This window comes from Dunckerocampus dactyliophorus, chromosome 12 (assembly GCF_027744805.1).
Source record: "Dunckerocampus dactyliophorus isolate RoL2022-P2 chromosome 12, RoL_Ddac_1.1, whole genome shotgun sequence".
NCBI classification, from domain to species: Eukaryota; Metazoa; Chordata; class Actinopteri; order Syngnathiformes; family Syngnathidae; genus Dunckerocampus; species Dunckerocampus dactyliophorus.
The window spans coordinates 8,782,049-8,803,766 of record NC_072830.1 but is presented as its reverse complement, the minus strand read 5'-3'; the positions used below and the strand labels follow the sequence as shown (position 1 = coordinate 8,803,766).

Here is a 21,718-nt window from a genome sequence, read left to right as displayed (position 1 = left end):
TTCCCCCCATCCTTAGTGTTTACGACAAGCTGTGGTCGATTTTCCAATAGAAGTTTCTGGAATTTTCCCTTATGCCTTTCTTTGGTTTTGCTATGGAGCATAGCAAAACCAAAGAAAGAAGTTTCTGGAATTTTCCCTTATGCCTTTCTTTGGTTTTGCTATGTGGCGAAAGAAAGGCATAAGGGAAAATTCCAGAAACTTCTATTGGAAAATCGACCACAGCTTGTCGTAAACACTAAGGATGGGGGGAATCAGACCAATACTAAAGAAAATTGGATCAAAAATCTGTCAGACAGAAGCCTCTCGGAGACAGAGAAGGCAGTATTAACCAAGGGTCTCAACTTCTCAGTGACTCCTAAAACGATACCCACAGTAGACTATATCACAGCAGCTGAATCGGCCATCAGGAACAATAACCTTTCTAGAACAGAGGCAGGGGACCTTCGTCTGAGAATATCGGCCCTTCTCAGTAGTGCCAAACCACCACCGTCCAATATCACGTTAGGTGAGAGGAAAGCATTAGCGGCTCTGCAGAAAGATGAGAGCATCACCATCTTACCAGCTGATAAGGGCAGATGCACAGTGGTTCTCAACACATTGGACTACGAAGAAAAAATAACAAGTCTAATTAGTGATGCCAACACATATGAGCAACTTAAAAGGGACCCATCCAGTAGGTATAAGAAAGAAATCATACACTGTCTCCAAAAGTTAGAGAAGGAAGAACTAATTGACAGACAGATGTATCATAGGTTATACCCTGGGGAGGCTACACCATGTATCTATGGCCTTCCAAAAATCCACAAGGAAGGGTTTCCCCTCAGACCCATTGTCTGTAGCATTGACTCTACCACGTACAATGTAGCGAAATATGTAAAAACAGTCTTATCCCCATTGGTAGGCAACACTGATCATCATATAGAGAACACAAAAGGGTTTGTGGCGAGCATCAAAGACCTCAGATTGGAGCCAGAGGAAACTTTGGTGTCTTATGATGTGACTTCACTTTTCACATCTGTCCCCACCTCAGCAGCAGTCTCGGTGGTGAGGAAGAGACTGCTCGAGGACTCAACTCTGCATCGGAGAACAAAACTTAGTGCTGACCACATCTGCCAATTACTGGAAATTTGCCTTAACACCACATATTTTCAGTTTAGAGGGAAATTCTACAGACAAATTCATGGTTGTGCTATGGGCTCACCAGTCTCACCCATAGTGGCGAATCTGTACATGGAAGAGATGGAGAAACAGGCTCTCACATCCTTCTCAGGGACAAAACCAAGGCACTGGTTTAGATACGTGGATGACACCTTTGTCATAATCAAAAAACAAGAAATTCAGTCTTTCACAGATCACATCAATGCGGTGGACACCAATATCAAATTTACTCGCGAGGACACTAAAGAAAACCAACTAGCCTTCTTAGACTGCAAGGTAATTATAGGAAAGGACAGACAGCTACTTACAGAGGTCTTTAGAAAGGCCACACACACTGACCAATACCTGCTTTTTGAATCAAACCATCCACTACAACATAAACTAGGGGTTATTAGGACCCTCCAACATAGAGCGGAACAAATACCAACTAGTGCTGAGGGAAAGAAAAAGGAGACACAACATGTCCAGAGAGCGCTCTCAACCTGTGGGTACCCACGGTGGGCTTTTAACAAATGTCAAAAGAAGAGAGTAGGGAAAGAAACCCAAAAGCCCACAGAAGCAAAAAGGAGAGGAGTGGTAGTCCCTTATGTAGCGGGGGTCTCCGAAAAACTCCAGAGGATCTTATGGCAACACAAAATTCCTACCTATTTCAAACCAGTAAATACCCTGAGACAAAAATTAGTGCATCCTAAAGACAAGGCTCCAAACCAGAAACAGAGCAATGTGGTCTATTCCATCCACTGTAAAGATGAGGAATGCAAAGAGCACTACATTGGGGAAACTAAGCAAATGCTCCAAAAAAGGCTTTATCAACATCGCAGGGACAATGCTAGTGGTCCTCAATCAGCAGTACATCTACACCTGAAAGCTACCAATCACTCTTTTCAGGACAGCGAGGTAAAGATTTTGGCCAAAGAAAACAGATGGTTTGAAAGAGGAGTAAAGGAAGCTATTTTTGTCAAACAACAGAACCCATCATTGAATCGGAATGGTGGTTTGAGGTTCAATTTGGACCCTGTGTTCAGCAGGTTACTGAGACCAAAACCCACAGCTCTTAGTCTTGCAAATGAGGTGAAGGCAGGGCCGAGCCAGAACAATAGATGCTAACAAGCCAGTATCAGAGTCGTTCATACCCAATTCAGGGAGCGACACTTCCCTTTTATCGTAGGTGTGAATAACAGGATAGGATTATACCACTGCTCCGCCCAGGCTTAGTGTAACGAACCAATAGGAGGAGGGTGTTGGCACACCAATTCCGCCCACTCTTACTGTATTTAAGGCCTAAGCTACCAGCACTTATTAGTTTGCTGACGAAGCTCTTCGGATGAGGAGCGAAACGTCCGACACCTTCTACACAGAAGTACAGATGACGTCTCAAGAAGCCTTTTCCTCGTTCGATATGAGAGGTAAATAATTTGGAAAACTTGTGGTCAGTCGTCTTCAAAAGAGGTTTTGAATCTCAGTTGGACCATCTCTGTCCCCATGCTTGTGTGGATTTTCTCTGTCTTCCACAGAGACTTCCCACATCCCAAAAACTGGCCAACTTGAGGCTCTAAATTGTCCAAATGTGCTCATGGATGACTGTATGGATGGGTAAACTTTCAGCTTGCAATAAACCAACAAAACCAAAAACTTATAATAGCTCAATGCAGCTAATATAACATTCATCACTCCATTTTCTGTACCGCTTGTCCTCTTTCAGGTGTATGGGCGGAGCAGGCAACTGCTTGGGGCCACCCAAGGGCTGACAAACTTTGAACTTCTACATCAGTGGCGCTGTGCAAAGGGGCCCCTTGTGAATTTTTGCCTAGGGCCCCAACAGACTCTAGAATCACTGGTGAGCTGGAGTCTTTCTCAGAGAGGCGGGTACGCCCTGGCCTGTAGTGATGTGTCAGTCGTGAACGAAGAGCCGGTTCGCGTTGTTGGGAGCCAATTGGGAGCCGATTTTTTTTTCCTCTTGTCTTTTTTTCTGTTAAAGGCGAATGTCATTGATCAAGATGTGTGGCGGAGTCGCTGTGTCCACACTGAGCGGGGGGGGGGGGGGGCAGGGTTAAATACGCCGTGGTACTCATCGAGCCGATTCGTTCGTAAGAAATTGCATGAAGAGATTTGACCTATTTTTACTCAATTTGTCTATCGAGATGGGTCTTATAACATTATATTGAAATATATTTTTGTAGCTGTTCATTGAGGTTTAAATAAATCCATTTAAATAATAAACATTTGATATCATGTTTTTTTTACATTAGTAATTAATTTTACACAATACACATAATTTGGTAATAAATTAATTTAAGACAACCAAAAAATCTGAGGAGCCACTTGGGAGCCGAAAGAGCCTGCTCTTTTGAGTGAACCGAGCCAAAAGAGCCGGCTCTCTAAAAAGAGACGAAATTTCAACCAGTAATAGGTTTTGAATTGTGTATTTAACTTATGGCGCTCTCTTGTGGCCAAAGATGAAAATTGCCTGAGAAAACCTCCAAGACAGTGGGCCAACCCCGGAAATCTCGTCTAATATTTCCACAATAAAATCCTCTAGCGTTAGTCACTTCAGCTGCTTTCTAATTCCAATTTATTTAGGGACACGTTGGCGGGCTAAAACACATTCTACGCTTCAAGTAACTGAAAATTCATTAATATTATGCAGTAGTTGTAAACAGGTTTGTTTACAAACGGCCTCAAAGGTTGGAAAGTGCGAAATCTGTTTCCTTTTATTTTACTTTGAAATGTTAGCGGAAGTGCGCATGTTTCCAACCCTTGGCTGTGGTCGGCCGTACTGAAAAAGTGGGATGGGAGCAGGCGAGTGTCCCACTGTTAACGATAGTGACAGTTTGAACGAAGCAGTGCAGACTGGCGGAGGGAGCTCATGTAGCCGCGCAGAGACACACTTCACCCGGACACAGAGGAGCCCTGCTCAGCGGGGGGTCTGGAAAATGGGAGCGGTAAAGTGAGAGGGGGAAAAAAGGCCAGGAAAAAACGCGGACAGCTGGACGAAAGGCGAGTAAACTACGGTAGCTTCGAAGGTGCTTAAAAGTTCCCTTAACTTTGACTGTTTAGAAGAGGGGTAAAACTTTGAGCGGATGTGTTGGGGAGTTTCTCCAGCGCTGGAGCACAGTAGTCAGATCAGGTTTCATTCTCCTCCGTGTTTTAAGAAACCGCCCCGGGTATGCTGAACTTCTCTTACCGGCCTTTTTACTACAAAATGATAGCAAACAGTACAAATTTCGTCAGGCGTGATGCCTACACGCCGGGCTGTGATTGACAGCTGCAGGGGCGGGGTCGACGCTTACTTTAATATTAGTTATCAGAAGGTGAGCTGCATGTTTTATGTGCGGTTTGCCACGTACTTCTGCAAGAAATCTGATCTGGAGACGTGCCAGACTCAGTGGGTCACTTCCCCTGGGATATGCCTAATCTACAATGTATGAGAGTGGTCTCCTGTTATGCAAAAGTGGCTTTTTAATTACGTCCTATCCGTAAAATGTGTCTCTGAGGACGAAACGTGAGAAACATCTGTCATCTCCCTCACTTGATAGATCCACTTTTGAGAGAAGCATCTGGAAAGAATATGGACAGATTGTGTTGAGCCTTAGAGATTTACTGTTACTGCTAAAAAAATAAAATTATATCCTAATCCTGGGGTGTCCAACGTGCAGCCTGGGGGCCGTTTTTTTTCTTTTTAATTGGCCCATGGCACATTACAGCAAAAATTGAAAAATCTGCAGTAATTTTACAAGAATAAAGTCAAAATATTAAGAGAAAAAAGGGCACGGGCAATGTGTGTGTCTCTTGCGATTTTCCCCATTTTTGCACGTAGCCAGCACGTGGGAGCACATACGCTAAGATGTAAGGCCTGCTTTAGGTTGCGGAAAAAGTTATGTTACGAGTAGGGGTGCAACGATTCCTCGAATAATTCGAGTACCTCGATTACAAAAAGTATTTGAGGATTTTTTTGTGACTCGTAGAATGGCTTACGTCACCAACGCGCTTAGGTCACCCACGCTAGGACGAAGAAGAGAAGGAAAATAAAATACAAAAAACAGACAGAAAATGTGGCTAAACAGCAAGTTGAACACCATGACGTGTAAACGTTGTAACGCGGCACTTGCATACGACAACAGCACATCTTATATGTTGCATCATCTCCTACCGAATGGAGCGGAAGATCATCCATTTTAGCTCACTAATCAGTAGCTGCTCATTTCTAGCAGACGATACTGGATCATAGAACAAGGAAGTGCGTGTCTCTCTATACTACACTATAGTATACAATATCTTACAGAGAATATTTGTCCTATTTCTAGTGAGCCAGTCTACGTTTAGGGTTTATAAATGCACAGCCATCAACATAACGTAATATGTCATTTAGTCTTAGTCGTGTCTTAAAATAAAGTCATTGTTATTTCTCTCCTTTTCCAGTTAATGAAATGGATAAATTCATCCACAAAAGCACCATCATGTTGTCCATCGGACCCAAGAAAACAGTTTGTTCCTGTGCACAATGTGAATTTAAGAAATAAAACGGTTAACTATCTAAAAAATGTGTTTTTTTATTTAGTGAAATGTTTTTTTTTCTCATTTTTCTCTTTTTTATCATTCCTCCGCAAAAATATGTTTTCTGCGATTACTCGATTAATGGAAGTATAATACTTGATTACTAAAATATTCGATAGTTGCAGCCCCAGTTACGAGAATAAAGTCAATATTGTGGGAATGCAGTCATAATTGGGAGAAGAAAATTTACTAGAAGGAAGTTGAAATAGTTGGGGGGGAAAAAAAACAACAAAAACAGCTGTCTTTGTACGAGAATAAATTCAAAATATGAAGGGAAAAAGGTGATATTGCAACAAGAAAAAACGTCACAATTTTATGAGAATAAACTTGTAATATTATGAGAAGTTTTGTACGCCTCCAGACGGTTGTTTACGGTCCAGTAGCACTGACACTTAGTGACGTCATCCTCCAACGCGGCGTCTCCAGGTCAAAACACATATGTGGGAATGTTACATACAATCTCCGTATTTTAGCAATGCAAAAATCTAACACTGTGCATGTGTGCTCGATTAGGAGCGTCTGTGGGGATGTCCTTAAAAATGAAATTTTTTCATATGATATTAGGCGTATTTTCATTTGCATACAGAAAAGTTACGTCCGACTTTAAGCCTTTCAAACTCATGGATCGGAGCTTCAGGACAAGATAAAAGGTATGTAGGATATAAATGAACTTCAATTTCTATCTGCAGATGAAATCTCATTCAAATCTGACGGTGTGAAATATGTTAATTTTGCCCCGGAATTACTGTGTATATGCAATTAGTAGTGTGGTGTGGAAACCAATACAGCGTGCTGCTGCTGCATTATTACACTTGAGTTTCTTACCCGGACTTTTTCATTCTCAAACATAAATGTAAATGGCTACTCTTGAATGGCTGGGACTTTTAAAACTAATGTCCCAGCCTAAGTTATGATATATTTTGTAGTACGGTTGTACTTGCCAAGGTCCGTGGGTGGATCACAGCCTTTGTCTTGACTCAACGTTAAAGCAGTGGGAACCAAAGGCTATGAAATTTGCTCTAACTTCTTTAATACTTGGGGTAGAGACGTGAATGAGGAATCAAATGAAAGTCAAGTCATGTTTTATCAGATAGAATTAATCACAGACTTTATTTTAATTCAACCTGTTCGTTCATTAATTGTTAATTCAACCTGAAGTGTTGGTTGCACTTTATTCAAATAAAATGCGAATGCCTTTGCCATTAATTGTTGTTTACTTGTTTGTTTATATGCATATTTAATTTACACCTGATTCCCTTACAAAATACAACGGGAATCTAGGAAACTTCACCTGCACTGTCCAGTGCCCAGGTATTTATTTCACAGTCACACTGGTTGCATTTTTGGCTAAAGAGTTACTGAATCGTTTCGGATCATATCGTTCTAAATGAACTAACATCGTCCCTTAACCGTGATTCGGATCGAATCACTATCAAAAGGAATCGTTACACCCCCTACTAATAACCATATCAATTCTTCCTTTTCGACTACTATGATTTTTTCCTTTTCCTTTGTTTTCATCCACGATAAATGCAGGCGCTCCACTGCTGCCTAATTGTTTTTTTAAAAACACTCTAACTGCCATGGGTTTAATTTCAGCCCTCCAGGCATGAATGCGTGTCATGCGTTTAATGTGGCTTTAAAGGGATGACGCGTCGCCCTTTTCAGCCTAAAGATCAGCGACGTCGCAGTGAAAATGATGTGATGTGAGCCAAATAAAGATGAATTCAAAGAGTTTGGTGTGAGAGGCAAACACACTTTGTCCTTTGGTCACACATTTCGGAGGAATCGGGTGACTTATCATTTAATCACCTTGTCTGCGCTGATAACAATTCCACAGAAAGTGGATTATTACGTTCATGGAGCTTTACAACTGTCGGCACACGGTTGTGAGTCTTATTTTGGAGAAAACAAAAGCTGATTGACGCTGTTTACAATTGGCTAAACGATGACGGTCATCAGAGAAAGTTGTCTCTCCACTTTCCTAGGATAAAAAGGCGTCAAAACACCAAAGTAAGTGGGAGGGTGACGGGGGTCGTTTGCGGATTGTTCCCAGGTCGCTGTTCTCACTCCTTTGTTGTCCTGATGAATTGTGTGTGTGATTTGAAGCCTGCGACCAGCGACTGTTTGATGTTTCTTAAGGAGATTTATTGGCGAAGGGTCAAGAGTAACACCTGGTAGGGAGCGCTCAGCCTCTTGCTGGAGCAGAGGGAGCAAAAGGGTTGCAGGAAGGGTGAACCATGAGATTCTTCACTTGTGTTCAACACTTTCTTTTACTGCTAGTTTCCCATCTTTAGGGACTGTCCACATGGAAACGTTTTCAGGTCAAAACGGCAAAGTATTTTATCGTGTCTGCCTTTCGTCCACACGGAAATGGATATACCCTGAAATGGAATTTTTGGAAAACGGCTTTCAGAGTGGGAAAATCTGATAGCGCTGACAAAATATCTGAATACTTCGACCGGCATGACTCACCCCAGTCGACGTTCTGTGCGTATTTTTTATCTTATGAAAAAGTAATTCCACTTCGTCGTGAGTTCACCTTAGACTTTAAGAGTGAAGTCGTGAGTTCGCCTTAGAAAGCGGAAGACGACGGACTTGTGTGCATGCGTTCTTTCTGCGCTGTAGTTTGGTGTGTCGCGTGCTTCCGCCTGTGTGTCTGTTGACAGCGCCACATGGAGGTGTGCCTCATGTATTACATCGTTTTCACCCAGTTCCTGTCTGGATGCAACTGCAGTCGTCCCTCACTGCATCGTGGTTTGAACATTGCTCCCTCACTTAAAAATGAATTCATAAAAATAAAAATATTGAAAGGCAAGTCACTTGGCGTCAGTCGTGTTACACTGATGAGACGTTACATTACATGAGATTACCTTCAAACTGCATGGATTCAGCCACGGCATGTCCGACATGACATCGTGAATAAAAAGTGCTCCCATTCTGTGTGGAAGTGGTAGGTTTTTGGCTTCTTATTTTGTCCTTCTTCCCCACTCCATTTGAAACGCTTTCTTAAGTTTCGAATCAAGAAATTGGAGGCTAACTAGTTAACTCGGTAGCATGCTATGTTTAAATGTCTCTTGTGTCCCGGTAGTGGTCCCTTAGCCTGCACATTACAGTTGAGCAATGTGTTGAAACAAAGAATAACAGGAGGGTAAAGATGACTAAAGGGGTGTTATTTCATGTCTACAGGTCTCTAATAATGTTAAAATCCTGTGTTTAGAAAGTCCTAAGCAGGTTTACGAAAATATTCCGTTTATTAATATTGAATCCTACTTAATGGAAATTCACTTATCATGGTCGAGTCGGCAATCAGTTAACCACGATAAACAAGACGGCGGGACGACTGTATTTACTAATCGGGAACACTGTGGATGCGCATTCTTTTCAACTTGCCCAAAAAAATTTGCCAGGAACGTTTCCGTGTGGACAAGGCCTTTGTCGGCATGTGGTCCCCGCTTTTAAACGGAGGCACATCTATCCGGTCTTCCGGTGGCAATAAAAAGGTTTTCGAGTAGATTTGTTCGGCTTTTGAAGCAATGATTCCCAGGAAATCATGGAAATAGAACACCATAAAACCTTTATTAACTGTGCAGACAATGTAACATTTTAACATTAGTAATTGGAAGACAAGCGTCAAAATAAGTATTACAACACAAATGCTAGGGCTGCATCTGAGGATTATTTAATAACCGCTTAATCGGTCGATTCATTTTCTGATTAATCTCTAAGTCGGATTAAAAAAAAAAATCCACATTTTTTTATTCAGAAATAGAAGATTTGAACTGACACAGCAAATAAGTGCACAAACACCAGGTTGCCGCTTGAATATTCTGTTAAAATCATGTTAAATAATAAAAAAATCGAAATGTTTGTCAAATAGCTTCAGTAAACATGCGCAGTAAACAAGTGCCGACATGGCAGACCGGCGATTCCGGTGCATGTTTATCAGGGAAACAGTTTTATGATATTTTAAATTGTTTTCAAACTAATTGTTGTGCGTAAATAATAAGCTATGTATGTATCTGTATACAGTAGCATGTATGGTATATTCATTCATGCAATATATTACTTAACATTGTTTTCAAGTTAAAAAAATAATAATAATTTTTAAGGTGCGGAAACCCTGGACTGCTTGCATTGGCGTGCCAATATCGGCGATTTTAAATGCAGGCCAATATAATCCGATACGTGCTTCTTTGCTGATATCAGTCCGAGATGCCCTCAGTTTGTTCCTTCACCCTGGTGTCACCCCCCTTAAAGTCAGCCTGCAGCCTCCTGATGTGGTCAACTAGAAAATATTAGTCCGTATTCAAGATTTGTGTTGGGATTGTAGAAAGCTATTGAAACAGAAAAGCCCAACAGTTGTTTTTGGTATTGATATTGAGTTGAGTGGCTGCAATAATGACAGGAACCAGCTTGCTGCGTGCGTGGGCTGTTTGGATTTGAGGGGTCAAAAGAAACACTGCACAGGGAGCAGTAGAAGCGGACTTTGAGCTGCAGTGAATGTTGACCCACTAGTGGTGCTCAGCATGTTGCATAAGGCCAGATAAATAACCTTAACATCGCTTCTATACATCTAATAACCTGTCACCGAGTGCAGTTTTTATTGTCTACTGAGCTAACCAATGGGTTTCCTTAAAGGGTTGGATTTTGTTGACCCAGTCCCCTCCCATATCTTGTTGTTTGCATTTAACTAATATGATATTTTTGCTGCTATTTATGATATTACTTTAAATGATTGTGTTTTCCTCACACAAGAGTGTCGGTTTTATCTTTAGCCCGCTGTGTCACGGTGGGGTGACTTAAGCATGACACTTCATTTCCCCTTTGTTACACAACCTCTGGTTTTCATATTCATCCGAGTGAGCGCACTTCTTGCTATTTTTTTTTTTTTTTTTTTTTTTAAGTTGAAGGGTTGAGCTCTGTGGATCTCTCACTTGAACACAACCAAGCACAGAAGACAGGGAGGGAGAGCAAACGCGACAAGTAAGGCTGTTGGCTATATTTAATGGCTATTGGCAGGGAATGTGATGCTTTTCCTGACAATTGACCCGCAGATATTGTTCTCCTGTAAATATTTGAGCTTCTTCTGCTGTATCGCTTTATGATTTTCAGCGAATTACTTCCTTTGGCTTTAATGAGCAGCGAAGTGGAATTTGGGCGGCATTTTAATGGCTTGCATTTACAATCCAATACAATAAAGTTGTTGATTCAGTAATATATCGGATGTAGTTCATCAAGTGCGTGAATGACATTTTGTAATCACAGGGATGCCGGTGAGCCTGTGATTAGTTTGTATTTAAAAACATTTTTAAGCCCACATATGCAATAACGGAAATTTGCTTAATCTGTTCCAGGGTCAAACAATCACCACCATAAAGCCTAACTGTACAGCCATGTTTAAGGGACGTTTTAACATTTGTTATTGTGTAGTGTAAACATTGTGTGTACTATGCTCTATAATAAAATTTCACCCTTTGCGGACTCGTGACAGTCATGAAACCGCTTGCAGAAGGTGAGTCGACACCATTAATGATTATAGTAGGGATGTCCCGGTCCACATTTTTTGGCTTATGATCTGATCCGATTTATTTTTTTATAAGTCTTGCCAATGCAATCTTATCCTATCCTATCCTATCCTATCCTATCCTATCCTATCCTTTTTTTTTTATAATAATTAATAATAATTAATTGAATACGGTTATGAAAATAGCTTCTCAAAGCATTAGAAATAATTCAACCAAAGTATTGCTGAATGTACTTTTTTATTACACAGTATGACCAACAATATTGTTTGGCTTTTGTACAAACCTCTGTGAGTCGGGTCCCTAATCCAATAAAAGACCCAATAAAAGTCCATCCAAAAAGAACATTGACTTACTTTTAGTGTAGGACTATTCATTTGACACAGTTATAGATCAATATTATAATGACAATATATGACTTTTTTTTTTTTTTAACAAACTCTCTTAGGGCTCTATGAAATCCCTTTTTTCCCTAATTCCGTTTTTTCCATTTTCATTTTTTTTTTAATTTAGAATTTTTACCTTTTCCACTTATTTTACTAGCAAGAGTGTGTGCTATTTGGGTTAGTGAATAAAATGCAAAAATCCTTACATTTATTGATGCAATACACCATTGGCCCATTTTGTCCAGTGATTGAGAAATGGGACGTCGGCTTCAGCACATATTGCTACAAAATCTTCAACAAACCGTAATGCCCGTGTTTGTTCACACACACACACACACACAGCTGCACTACGCTCTGCTAAACTAAGCTAACCCCGCTAGCTTCCATTCACGCTCCGTAACAGAGGACTTTTCATGTTTTTTTGCCACTGTTCCGACATGTTTAGTAGTGTTGATGAGATTCCGCCCCCACTGAGTGTTTTCTTCTTCTTGCGAGTGGCGGGAGTCGACTGGCAACCAGCTTTGAGGCATATTACCGCACCTCCCATGTTGGAGTGTGGCCCAGAGTTACGAATGTTATATGGCAACCAGATCGGCCCGATCTCATGGCGGAAGCCGATATTATCCGATCTCCAAAACAGAGCGGATCGGCAGCCGATCCCGTTCCTGAAGATCGGATCGGGGCATCCCTAGATTGTAGCGCAAAAAGAAGCCAACTTCTGTAAACAGGCGTTCCTCGGCACATTGCGCTTTGAATTTCGTGACTTCAATCTATCACGGTTTTTCAAAATATTAAAATTTGTGGTTAATTACTGCTTATTAATCGTCAAAAATATGCATATTTAAGATCATTTTATTTATTTTTGATCTGAAGTTAAGCATTTTCAAGCAAAAAAAATGGTTAAATGAACTAAAATATGGCACAGGAAAACATAACACATTCAGAAAATGCATTGAAAGACACCTTGTGATATGTAGTGTTCTACGCTGGTCACTAGGTGTCAGTAATGTTACATTGATGAGACAATAGCCACCTCAGGAAGTACTACCAGGAAACCGGAACAAGGAACTCCCAATCCTAACAAGTGAGTCTATATTATGTCTTATTTTCTGTTATTATGTCTTACTATACTGTATTGGCTAGTATAGGGGTATTACTTCATGTCTAGAGGGCTCTAAATAATGTCAAAAACATTTAGAAGGTCGTAAATCTACGGTGTAATTATTAGAATATTCCATTTACAAATAAGGAATCCCACTTATGACGTTCAGGTCTGGAACCAATTAACCGCAATAAATGAGGGATTAATGTAATGCAAGTTACAAAACAATAATTTGTGTAATCACCACTGCAACTTGCAAAGAGGTCTTGACAGTAATACAAAACGCATCGGCGTGCTTTGCGTTCTTCCTGCATTATGTCGCTATTTCCTGTATATTGTACTGAGCAGCCAGGACAATGTACAACTCATGTCACTACATGACGTAGCATTAGGTTCTATTTCCGGTTCTATGGTCACCATCACTTTTTCCTTTTTTGCCATCACTGGTACCGTTTTAAAAAGCCAAAGAAAAATCCAAACATGTTGTTGTAATTCTTCAGTCCTAGCTGAGCTGCACCGCTTCAGTCTTTTGTGACGTCATGCATGACAGTGCAGTGGTTCATTCGCTGACGGTTCCACTGTATCCCGCCCGGTCTGACCTCATCTGTTTGGGACACGCTTATAAATAATGTCCTCTGTTTCCAGACCATAATGACACTCTTCCTGTGGCTTGGTCTGCTGCTGCTGGCAGCAAGCGCTACCTCGGTGAAGAACTGCCACCCCGGCTGCCACTGCGAGGTGGAAAACTTCGGCCTGTTCGACAGCTTCAGCCTGACAAGAGTTGATTGCAGAGGGTTGGGTCCCAGCGTCGCCATGCCGGTCCCCATCCCGCTGGACACTGCCTATCTAGACTTGTCCTCCAACGCGATGGGCCCGCTCAGTGACACCATGCTAGCAGGTCCTGGGTATACCACCCTGGTTAGCTTGGACCTGAGTAGCAACCACATTACAATGGTGAGTAAGTCCACTATGTTGTTTGCAGACCTGCCAACATGTATGCATTTTTCGTGCGTGGCTTCATTTTGACCCTTGACCCTTTGCATTTGACAAGGAAGACGGGGAATACGAGCAACAATTACCGAGGCGTTTGGTCGGCAAAGTAAATATAAACAAAACAGTGCAAAATGGTGCGCGCTCACAGACGGTGTCGTTCGCGACATTGCAAAAGAAATGCAACCTTTCAATACGGTTGAAAAGCCAGCATTTCGGGAAATATTTGACAGACAGTTCGCCTGGGAGAACGTACAGGTACATGTCACAGACAGCGATTCTTGAACTGTATAACCGGGTGAAAGAAGACGTGTTGAAGGACGTCAGAAACATTTCACTTTACTCCGCCACCACAGATACTGTATGTGGTCCAGTTCAAATATGACCCCAAATAATGCACTGTACTTTACCTGACGTTAACGCTAGCTTAAGCCAGGAAGGTGACCAGGCTCCGTGTTAAGTGTTACTCCATTCACCCTACTTGTTTGATATTCTGCACGCTGGTTAGTAGCAACTTAGTAACATGGTTAAGTTACACTTTGTCTATTCTGCATCATAAGACACTATTTTCAAAAATAGACCGTGCACTCGAATGTAAAGAGACTTCAAAACATTTATGATCAAGTTCAATGGTTCGATATTTATATAGTGTTCCCTCATTAATCGCGGGGGATAGGTTCCCAAAATAGCCCGCAATAAGTGAAATCCACAAAAATTTTTTTGTTTTTTTTACAATGATTATATGTTTTCAGACTGCAAAACCCCTCACCATACACTTCGTACACTTTTCTCAGATGGGCATTAACATTTGATCACATTTTTCTCTTGTTTAAACGCTCTCAAACAAGTTTTATTGATTGATTGTTTAATTTTAATGATCAACCTACGGGTAGGACACAAGAAATGATTAAGTCACTCAAGCATATTTTTCTCCTGTGACCGACCGTGCTAACTGCCGTCATTATTTTCACTTTTAGAATGTTGTTGGTTTAGTTTTAGCTTTTGTTTCAACTTGTGGAAAGAACTTCATCAAGCATCATGCCAAGATCATGCATGCAAAAGTTATAAAACATTTGAAAATGTACCTGCATTGTTTTGTGACTAAATAAAAAAAAGTATGTTTGTGCAGTTCTATATTTTGTCATTGTAGTTTTCTTAAAAGTAATGTTCAAATATCTCATGAAGCCAGGGTTAGGGTTCGTATCGGGTATTGTCTCATCTCGTGAGCTTAGTGTATCGTGACACCCCTAATCTTTTTTGTGTCTTAATTCACATGCTTTATATGTGAAGGTAAAAATAGAAGTAACCTCGTCTAAACTTTTTTCGACTTGAATGAATGTGAACCAACAAGTATTATCTGTTGCTGTGATCCAGAACAGGTCTTATCACTCAGACAACTATGCTGATTATATGCATGGCGTTCTGTTTCTCAGAGTTTTTGCCTGTGCTTGTTACGCTGTGACTCCCAATTTACAATGCTTGTGCTACTGGTGTCTGGCACAGGCTGAGGGGAAAAATGTAAAAAATCCAGACTCTGGTTTTACTTGTCTCTGGGAACTCGCAATTCTGCTCAACATGATGACTTTTTTTCTCCGTGAGTTCTTGCAAAACTCCACAACATGGCTCAACAGTGTGTATGGTCTCCTTGTCCCACTGTATGCACTCCCTACAGATGTCTGGCCACACCTGTCACATGCTGTGTTACACTCTCTGCTAATGATCTGTCACTATATGAAAGTTGTCACTAGTCCTGTCATGATCATTGATAAATCGATTAATGGAATGATTAAAAAAAGGAAATTGATCATTTTGCCGGCCTCGATAAATTGACATGTGCATACCTGCGTGTTTGTTTTCCTCGTCTCTCGTTACCACACAGGCTGGATGACAAGAGGGTTCACTCTGCATCTGTCTGTGCACGTTGGTGGCCCAGTGGAATGAACAGAGAGAGTGAACCCTCCTCTCAACTAGTGAGTGGATACTCAGAGTGCTAGCAGCAAGTTAGCTTCGTGAGCGAGCATACGCTCACATGAATGAAGGCACAGAAGTGATGGTTTCTAAGACGAATGCCACAGCCCCAGTGTGGGAATATTTTGTTTTTAAACAGAATGAACAAGGTGAACACATGAACGCTGACGAACCGACAGGTCACATTTGGACCGTGTCGTTCGCTACATTGCAAAAGAAATGCAACCTTTCAATACGGTTGAAAAACCAACATTTCGGGAACTGTTTGACAGACAGTTTGAAATGCCTGGGAGAACGTACACGTACATGTCACAAACAGCAATTCCTGAACTGTATCACCGAGTGAAAGGAGACGTGTTGAAGGACATCAGAAACATTGCACTTTACTCCGCCACCACAGATATGTGGTCCAGCTCAAATATGACCCCCTACATTAGTTTCACAATACACCACATAACTGTAACTGTGTGTGTGTGTGTTTTTTATTGGAGTGTTTTTTTCCTTAACAGAGACAGTCTATTTTGGGTTATTATTGTGATTTTTATTTAAGTGCAATTTTTGCTAAAGCCCACTTTATTTATTTTTTTTTGTCTGTTTAATTTATCATGTTTAATTTACATAAAGGCTCTTGACATTCCAATTACAATGTTAAATATGCATTCATTTTCTCTGCCGCTTAACCTCATTAGGGTACACGGGTTATGCTGGAGCCTATCCCAGCTGACTTTGGGCGAGCGGTGGGGTACACCCTGGACTGGTCACCAGCCAATCGCAGCAATATTAAATACTCTTGAGAAAGTTTATTGCTTTTGATACGATGTACTCTCATTATTATGCCAGATAATTAATGGAAAAATGGTCTAAAAAAATGTTGCCAATAATATTGATTATCGACAATAATTTGTTGGACAATTATCGTCCAGAAAAATTTGTTATCATGACAGGCCTAGTTGTCACAAACAGTTGTGGCAATATCTTGCCTGGGCCTTTTCTTCATAACCCAACGAAGAAAAATGCAGAATATTACGGCTTTCATGCTCCGATTTTGCTGGAACGCTGTATGCAAGAGGCTAATAACTGTAGCCAAACTGCCTTTTATTCAGCACTTTTCCCCCTGGGTTTATGGTCTGTGTGAAAAGCATTAGGGAGTCGAAGTTGACCTGCAAAATTTTCCAGATTTAGAGAGGTGATCAGATGTTGGGATTTCGCTATGCAAGGACCAGGGTGGGAAGCCCAGACAGTTTTGGCAATATCCTGCATTTGCTGGGTTCTCCATAAAAAGGCACAGGCAAATAAATACAGAATGTTACGGCTCCGATGTGACCATTTTTTGTTATTTGAAATCTTTTATATCATTTGTTATCTTGCTGATGTTTTACAGGTAAGCCCCGGTGCTTTGTCCAAGCTGCGTTACCTGGAGACTCTGGATCTTAGCCACAACCACTTGGAGAGCCTCCCTTCGGGCTGCTTGTTTGGTCTCCCTCTGGCTGAAGTTGATCTCAGTTACAACAGATTCCAGGGCTTCGACATGAACGCCTTTGCTGCCAAAGTTAAAGGCAAGCCCGTCTGCGTGGATCTGTCGCATAACAAGCTCAAATCCATTTTGGCGATGCAGCACGGGGAATTTGTGCAGATTCAAAGCTTGAATCTGACGGCAAACCACCTTTCGAGCGTACCGCGACTGGCGGGACTTAAGATACTGAGGTACCTCAATCTGGATGACAACCCTATCAGCGTCATCAAGGAGGGGGATTTTGCTCACCTGAAAGATCTGGTTTACTTATCTCTCAGTGGCCTTGCGCAGCTTCAGGAAATTGAAGCACGTGGTTTGAAGGGCCTCCAGAGCCTCCAGGTCTTGGATCTGTCCAGCAATCCCAATCTGAAGACGCTGAGCCCGGACATTTTCAGCGGACTCGATTCGCTGCAAGAGCTGAAGCTATCCGGCTCCGGGGTGGCTTCCTTACCAAATAACCTGCTCTCCCAGCTCCCGAGTATAAAGAGTATCACACTTGGACACAACATCCGCTGCTGGAGGACCCACAAACAGGGGCAGTTTCACCGGCAGCTGGGTCACGCGAAACACAACGAGGTTCTGAACTGCAATGTGGATGGCTTTGTGTTGTGATCCTGCCAAAGCGGACCAGCCTTAATGCCGGCCTTGTGCCTTCAATCACATACAGTAAGCGTTAATGGCAGCACGACTACAACTGTAAAGTTTCACATTCTTCATCTTAAGATACGTTTATTAAAAGGAAATCATTATTTATCGGCATCTGCAAATGGCTTAAAGTGGCACACAGATTTAATCCATAGCAACGAATCACCACATTTCTCTGACGCTTTATTACCATGGTGAACCGAACATAAGAAGACCCCTATTTTTCAAGACGTTCTGCATCATATGTTCAACATCAGTCTCTGTTTAGTGGCCGCATCTCTCCAGGTCACTGGAGTGTGTGAGTGACAGGAAGAAAAGCTCTGACTGCTTTGGGGAAATGTCGGTTGGTGCCACCTTTTGGTGGTTTGCATGTGTAAATCTCTATAGATCTCGATTATAAGACATTCTCAGACATTTTCCCTTGGTAGGAAGCAGCATCTTATATTGTGGTCAATATGGTAATTTGTACAAGGCATAGTTTTGATGGAACTATGTGACTGTTAGCTTAGCATCAAGGCTAAGGGGCTAACTGTTAGTTTGACTCGGGTTAGAGCCCTCCTGATACGCTTTACAGTATTCAGTAAACCTAGCTAAGCTCGCCGGCTAGCTGAAGCATCTTTGTGCCCTGCAGCAGAAGCTGACGAAGCTGCCAAACGGCTGATTTCTCCAGTGCTTTGGTTTACTTGTTGGGTTACAGCGACGCCTTGCTTTTAGTTGTAACCAGCTAACCTAAGTGGCTTAAACTCAAGTGTGAAGAACTTTTTACACACCAAAAGAACCATTTCAGATTACTTGACTTTACTTCCGAAAGGCCAGCACGTCATGTCCATTTTGTGCACTTCATTTGGAAAATGTTCTGTTGCGTTGAAAGGGAAACAAACGGCGGGACCATGGTGACCAATAGTTCTCTTTCCCAACACGTTTGGCCAATGATCTAAAGTAAAGCATTGCTATTTGCCATTACCTTCCAGCGAATGGCAAAAAAACAAACAAACACAAGTAACACGGTAACTAATACACCCATAAAAATGTCTATTTTTGACACAACCTCCTGCTAGCTTGACGTTCTCCGATTTTGGATCATTGTTATCATTGCAATTAAAAAGTGACTTGTAATTATTAGATGAAGTTCAGCTCCAAAATCTCTCTTCCATTGCCATTGTTCACTCGCGACGCAATCCAGGTTTAAGCCCTAATTTATTGCCAGGTTTAAGCCCTAATTTATTGGCTCACACACTTATTAAACCCATTTAACCCATATAAAACGTATAGGTACTCACCACTAATGAATGATGATGTAAGTTGGTCCATGATTAGATGGAATGGGAGTCACGCTAGCACGAGAGGCTAGTAAGATATAGCCTAAGCCGCATCGGCATAATCCACACTGCTGCCTTACTATCATAATAACTTGTGTTCACCTTTTTGCAAGCGCTGAGGCCGGATTGACTGTGGAAGCCAGTGCTCACGTTGACAAATAAACGTTTGCGTCTCACAGCAACTATGGTGCGCTCAAGGACCAAACAAAATGCGAAATCTCAACGCTTGAAGAAAAGTATAAAAACAAACGTACAAAATAATGTGCTAAAACTAGAACATGTATGCTGCACATTTTACCCGTGTTAATAAATTATCACCATCTTATGGGGATGTGTTTTCTGTGGAAAGAGACTATTTTTAAAAGGTGTTTTAAATTTTTTTTTAACAAAATTTAGCAAATTTGCGGGGGCGTGAATGGTGAATATGCAGGGATCCACTGTATGACAACGCATGCGACCTTTTCCTGTGGACCTGCAGCCTCAAGACTGCGATGTTTGAATGTCTACAAAGCATTGAAGACATTCACGTCTGTAGTAATGTGTAATACGATTTATATATTTGTATGGATGTCAACTATGCTGTATGTATTTTTGAAAATAAATCCGCATGTGTAATAAACTGACATGCTCTCATGTGAAAAGGACTTCCTGGTGTTCTGTCTGATTGATGTCTCATTACTGATGCTAGGTGTGTCGGTTGACTTAGTAAAAACAGTCACAAGGAAAGATTGTGTCACTGTATCATTTTGGTGAAAATGGCATGATGACAGGGCGTGTCTCTTCCCAAAACAGGTTTGAAATGAAGTGGCTTCTTCCTCCTTACTGCCAGCTCACATTATATTTGGAACATATCTAAGAATATCAATGGATTAAACTCGCTGAGACGCCAGCTCATTCAATTTTGGAGATCATGAGACAATTTTTTTGTGTTTTTAGTTCAAATGAATGACTTCTCATTTTCTCTGTCCTTCCTGCTCATTTCAGGGGCTTATAAAATACACTCCCACTGTAGTAAGCAATGTACCAAACCAAAACGGACTCTAACCAAAGCAAGTTTTCCTGCAGAAAATAATGTTAATCCAATGAATCAGTTTCATAGACAATAATTATAGTTTTACATGCTGAAAATGATGCAACAATAATTACAAATGGCAAATGAATGGACAACTGAACATTTAACATCATTTTGACCTAGTTTTGCAAAAATGGAGGGAGAGGAGATTATGCTTGGAGGGCACGCTACCCATTTTTTTTAAAAAAAAAGGTTACTACACTCATGTTGCACAAGAAATCTATGCGGATAGCTACAGTGGTGTGAAAAGTGTTTACCCCCTTCCTGATTTCGTCATTTTTCGTATGTTTGTCACACTTAAATGTTTCAGACCATAAAACTAATTTAAATATTAGTCAATGACAACACAACTGAACACAAAATGCAGTTTTTAAATTAAACTTTTTATTATTAAAGGAGAAAAAAAATCCAAAGCTACATGGCCCTGTGTGAAAAAGTGATTGCCCCCTAAACCTAATAACTGGTTGGGCCACCCTTAGCAGCAACAACTGCAATCAAGCGTTTGCGATAACTTGCAATGAGTCTCTTACAGCGCTGTGGAGGAATTTTGGCCCACTCAACTTTGCAGAATTGTTGTCATTCAGCCACAATGGAGGGTTTTTCCAGCATGAAGCACCTTTTTAAGGTCATGACACAGCATCTCAATAGGATTCAGGTCAGGACTTGGACTACACTCCAAAATTTTCATTTGTTTTTCTTCAGGTGGACTTGCTGGTGTGTTTAGGATCATTGTTCTGCTGCAGAACCCAAGTTGGTTTCAGCTTGAGGTCACCAACAGATGGCCGGACATTCTCCTTCAGCAGAATTCATGCTTCCATTTATCACAGCAAGTTCTTCCAGGTCCTGAAGCAGCAAAGCAGCCCCAGACCATCACACTACCACCACCATATTTTACTGTTGCTATGATGTTCTTTTTCTGAAATGTGGCGTTACTTTTACAGCAGATGTGATGGGGGGGACGCACACCTTCCAGAAAGTTCAACCTTTGTATTTTCCCCAAGGTAATGGGGATCAACAAGATCTTTTCTAGCAAAATTCAAGATTCAAGAGAGTTTTATTGTCATGTGCATGGTAAAACAGCAGTTATACCATGCAATGAAAATCTTATCCTGTTCATTCTCCCAAGAAAAGAAAGAAAACACAAGAAAGAATAAGAACATAAACATAAACACATAAACATATATACCAATAAATTAAGCAACAACAACAGAAGAGACATTAATACAAGTAAATAATGCAAATAAATAAATAAATAAACAAAGTGCTATGAGTGTGTGTTGCGTGCGGCGTGTGCGAGTGCTTCGTTGAGGAGCCTGATGGCCTGTGGGTAAAAGCTGTTTGCCAGCCTTGTGGTCCTGGACTTCAAACTCCTGTAGCGTCTGCCTGACAGTAGGAGTGTGAATAATGAGTGTTGTGGATGTGTGCTGTCCTTGATGAGGTTGTGTGTTCTGCGTAGGACTCTAGATTTATAAATGTCTTGCAGTGA

The 21,718-nt window shown here is 41.2% G+C and overlaps 1 protein-coding gene across 4 annotated transcripts; it reads left to right on the top strand.

Moving 5' to 3' along the window:
- Positions 1–3,925: 3,925 nt before the first annotated feature.
- On the top strand, positions 3,926–19,812 carry tsku (tsukushi small leucine rich proteoglycan homolog (Xenopus laevis)). Of its 4 annotated transcripts, XM_054794841.1 has the most exons (4): positions 10,023–10,698; positions 12,621–12,707; positions 13,371–13,679; positions 17,065–19,812. In XM_054794841.1, the coding sequence occupies exons 3-4, from the start codon at positions 13,377–13,379 to the stop codon at positions 17,806–17,808; spliced, it is 1,047 nt and encodes a 348-aa protein (XP_054650816.1). In that variant the 5' UTR covers positions 10,023–10,698; positions 12,621–12,707; positions 13,371–13,376; the 3' UTR covers positions 17,809–19,812. The 4 variants fall into 4 exon arrangements, with proteins under 4 accessions (XP_054650815.1, XP_054650817.1, XP_054650816.1 ...); XM_054794840.1 differs by lacking the exons at positions 10,023–10,698; positions 12,621–12,707 and adding an exon at positions 3,926–4,155; XM_054794842.1 differs by lacking the exons at positions 10,023–10,698; positions 12,621–12,707 and adding an exon at positions 3,926–4,181.
- Positions 19,813–21,718: the final 1,906 nt, after the last annotated feature.

What these genes read in the sequence shown, in the direction of transcription:
- tsku (XM_054794840.1), top strand. Translation starts at nt 13,377, where the DNA reads ATGACACTCTTCCTGTGGCTTGGTCTGCTGCTGCTGGCAGCAAGCGCT. An exon ending in GTAGCAACCACATTACAATG is followed by an intron (nt 13,680 to 17,064) that starts GTGAGTAAGTCC and finishes GATGTTTTACAG; the next exon opens with GTAAGCCCCGGTGCTTTGTC.